Source organism: Myotis davidii, unplaced genomic scaffold (genome assembly GCF_000327345.1).
Source record: "Myotis davidii unplaced genomic scaffold, ASM32734v1 scaffold1717, whole genome shotgun sequence".
NCBI lineage: Eukaryota > Metazoa > Chordata > Mammalia > Chiroptera > Vespertilionidae > Myotis > Myotis davidii.
The window spans coordinates 170,883-174,923 of NW_006287955.1; the positions used below are offsets into that span (position 1 = coordinate 170,883).

Consider the following 4,041-nt stretch of genomic DNA (forward strand, 5'->3'; position numbering starts at 1 on the left):
GTGGGGCAGGTCTGCGTGCACGGCGCTCAGGCCTGGGGCACATAGTGCCAATGCCAAGAGCTCAGCTGCACTTGGAACCAGGCTGGGTATTAGGGTGTCCACGGTGATTGGGTGGTGAGTGTCCATGGTGATACTGGCTGTGCCTGGAGCCGAGCTGGGTGTGAGGTGATGGGGTGAGGCGCCCTCTCTCTCTCTCTCTCTCTCTCTCTGCAGCAGGAGCGGCTTCAGCTGGACCGCCTGCAAACTCAGCTCTCGGACACCATTCAGCGCTACGGAGCGGTGCAGACGGTGAGGGCACTGGTGGCGCTGGTGCTGGCCGGGTGGGGGCCTCGCTCCCTCGGGCACCCACGCTGGCCGTCTCTCCTGGGTTGGGCTGGTGCGGCCCCCGCCCTCACAGCAGAGGAAGGGCCATCCTTGCGGGGTGACCCCAGGCCGCGTGCAGGGAAGGATGGGGCACTCTGGTGCCGCCCGGGAGATGTCTGCATGACGGCCTCCCAGGAGGTGGGGAGCCAGGTGTCGCCCCTTGTGATGGTGGGGAACTAGCCCAGGGAGTCCTGGGAGCAGCTGTCCCACGGGTCCTCGTCCTCGGCAGGGCGGCCACGTGCCCAGTTTTCCTGCGACCCTGGGGGGCTGCACTCTCCCGGGGGCGGCCGTGCTCTGCTGTCAGGCGTCACCCGGTGCTGCCTGTCTGTCTGACCGTCTCTCCTCTCCTCCTGCCTTTTCTGTTCTTCCCTTGTCCACACCCCCTCCCCACCCCCCGCCCCGCGCTGCTTCCAACAGACAATTGCGGAGAAGTCCCGGGCTCTGCTTCCCACGGCGCAGACGGGCGGCCGGCAGCAGGTGGGTGCGGGGACTCGCCGTGGCCGTGACCGAGGGGACCACACAGGGTGTGGCTGGTGCCAGGGAAGAGCAGGAGGGGCTGAGGGCAGGGCCTTGGTTGCAGGGGTCGGCCTGGACAAATGACCTTTTAAAAGTTGGCATTTGACAATCTGCCGGCGTGGCTCAGTGGCTGTTCGTCCTCCTATGAACAGGAGGTCACAGTACGAGGCCTGACCAGGGCATGTGCCCGGGTTGTGGGCTTGATCCCCATTGTGGGGCAAGCAGGAGGCAGCCGGTCCATGATTCCCTCTCATTACGGATGTTTCTTTCTCTCCCTCTGCCTTCCTCTTTGTGAAATCAATAAAACACCTAAAACAAAGTTGGTATTGGACCTTGGGTCTGTGGCTGGGCCTGGTCCGGGGCAGTTGCTGGCAGTTGCACTCGCTGACTTGTATCAGCCCAACCCTCCCATGCGTAGAAGCTGAAGGACAACCTGGAAAAGAGTGTGACGAGGCCTAGATGAGCGAGGGTGGGGGCGAGGGCGCGGGAAAGGAGCAGCGGCTGAAGGGGTGCTGGTTGAGAATGTTCCAGAAGTGTCCAAACGCTTCAGCTCTACGATGAGTAGGATAAACGTGTCCTGTCACAGTGTCGTAAAGTTTTGAACAAGAGAGGCAAAAATAAAACCGTAAAAGCCGATGAAAGCCTCAGAAAGAAGTCACATTATTTGAAGAGGAGCAGTAAGACTTACATCTGATTCTCGAGGAGCAGTGGGAAGACCCTCCGAGCCTGAGGGAAGGTGCTTGCCGCCTTTCCCGCCGATCAAGCCCCAGCCACAGGAAGACGGCTGGTGACCTTGACTTTGTTAAAGCCAACACACCCGCCCTGGCCAGTTTCTCTCAGTGGATAGAGCTTTGGCCTGCGGACTGAAGGGTCCCAGGTTCAATACTGGCCAAGGGCACATACCTGGGTTGCAGGCTCCATCCCCAGTAGGGAGCCAATCAATGATTCTGTCATCATTGATGTTTCTATCTCTCTTCCTTCCTCTCTGAAATCAATAAAGAAATATATATATTAAAAAAAAAAGCTAACACACCCTTAGGAGAATGAAGAGGCAACCCGTAGAGTAAGCGGAGGTGCTTGCCTGACTTGTACCTGAGAAGGACTTACAGCCGTCCATCTATGTAGATAAAAGGCTAATATGCAAGGTGTTCCCTGGGGAGTTCGACCGGAGTTCAATCGCTCACTGTGGCATGTGCTGACCACCAGGGGGCGGTGCGGAACGAAGGAAGACCCTGGCCGGCAGCCAGAAGGAAGGCCTTACTCGGCCCTGATCCCCAGCAGGCCGAGGGACCCGACCCGTGCACGAATTCCGTGCACGGGGCCTCTGGTAATACTGAAGGTCTCATAAATCAAGAACAAGGCAGACGGCTCCATTCAAGAACCAAAAAGGGCAAAGCCTTAGGCCGGCACATGGCAGGGGGCACGTGCTCTCAGCCTGTGTCTTGGAAGAGGGCACAGTGGACCCCCATACCTCCTCGCACCCTCAAAATAACATGGGCAGTACCTCGTGGACAAAGCTGGGCGCTTGAAGTCTCATACCGTGTGTTTGGGAGAGGAGGTGGTTGCCTGGGAACACGGACGTCTGTGCACCTCGCGCCGTGTCTTCTCGTGACCGCAGCTCCTCCCCGGTGCCCCCCACGGAAGCTGTGTTGCGCTCGGCAACATGACCCCCAGTTACGTTTCAGTAAAATTCTTTTTAAAGAAGAGAATGGCCGGTGCTTCTGAGAAATGAGGAAAGATGAGATGGTTTTCAGGAATCACGTGAGCTGGCACAGCGAGGTGACCACCCTGCCCCACGCTGGTACGCCCCCCGTGGGGCCCTGTCCCGGCTGGAGGTCCAGCAGGAGCACTGGCGGGGTGACCTTCCCAGAGCCCCGAGGCCCGTGCTCCTCCCTGACCCTGGGGGGGGGGTGGTGGCCTCTGGGCGCCTGGAAGGACCCTCAGGGTGTCGTCTTTCTCACGGGAAAGGACCCTCCAGCCATCCCACGGGCTGTGCTCCTGCTGCAAAAGGGGACCCGCACCCTCGGCCCTGGAGGGAGGAGAAAGCCGCCTTTGTTGACGCCTGGAGCTGGAAACGCATCACAGGGGCCCTCTGCCCGCCCTGGGCAGCGGCAGCAGCTCCCGATCCGCTGGAGCTGAGACCCAAATTGGGCCTTTGTGAGGAGAATAAGGGCGCTTTCTGGTCCCTTCAGGAAAGGGAAGGGCTGCGGGGTCTCGCTAAGCCCTCCCCCCGGCCCGTCTCCTGTCCTGAGCCCTTGTCCCTGGCCGTCTCCTGTCCTGAGCCCTTGTCCCCGGCCCGTCTCCTGTCCTGAGCCCTTGTCCCTGGCCGTCTCCTGTCCTGAGCCCTTGTCCCTGGCCGTCTCCTGTCCTGAGCCGTCTCCCGGGCCTGTTTCTTGTCCTGAGCTGCGGGGAGGGCAGCGGTACCTGTGGATGGGCCAGTACGCGGGTCCCCAGCCCACACATCTGCACAGTAGCTGGCGACCTTGCCCCGGGTGAGGGCCCCTGTCTCTGCAGGTGAGGATGGAGGCCCTGCCCGGTCCTCCCGGGGGTGGTCAGAGGCTGCAGCTTCCCGAGGGGCCGAGCCGCAGGGAGGGAGGCCTGGACAGGCCTGTGGGGCAGCCCCTCCTGGAGGGCAGTGGTCAATCCTGCTTTGGCCAGGAGGCTTGTCAGCAGACGCTTCAGAGCTTTCACTTCATCCCATCTGCCCTGAGTTTATTGTCTAAAGGCCTCGGGGAGGGTTAGTGGCCCCCTGTGCCTGAGAGCTGTGCAGCCACCTGTGGGCCAGGGGCCAGCCGGAATGGGAGCTGGGAGGGAGAAGGCTGCCTTCACACCTGCCCTCCTGGCCCCGGGCCCTGGGCCCTTCCCCTCCCCCCACCCCCTGCAGGCTTTGTCACTCCAGTGCTGCAGCTCCTGTGTGGACTTCCTGGTTTCTGTGCCCAGCAAGCCTCTGGTCCGGAATGTGTGGGAGGAACTAGAGACTGGACCATGCTCCTGGGCGGGGCTGAGGGTGGGGACCAGCATGGCCGTAGCTGCTGCCCATGGGACCCTGCTCATGACCTGCAGGCCCCCCGCTGGCGGTCCTCTGACCCCCTGGAGTCCTCACCAGGAGGCAGGGCCATGGGCGGCTCTGGGAGGCCTCTGCGTGGCCCTGGCTGAGGCCGG

General features: G+C 61.7%; 1 protein-coding gene across 1 annotated transcript in view; it reads left to right on the forward strand.

Annotated features, from left to right (window-relative positions):
* TSNARE1 (t-SNARE domain containing 1) overlaps positions 1-4,041 on the forward strand; it is a 63,812-nt gene that overhangs the window by 8,754 nt on the left and 51,017 nt on the right. The window contains exons 5-6 of the mRNA XM_006759859.2: positions 214-288; positions 781-945. Of these exons, the coding sequence (XP_006759922.2) occupies positions 214-288; positions 781-945 (240 nt within the window). The remainder of the gene's footprint in view (positions 1-213; positions 289-780; positions 946-4,041) is intronic.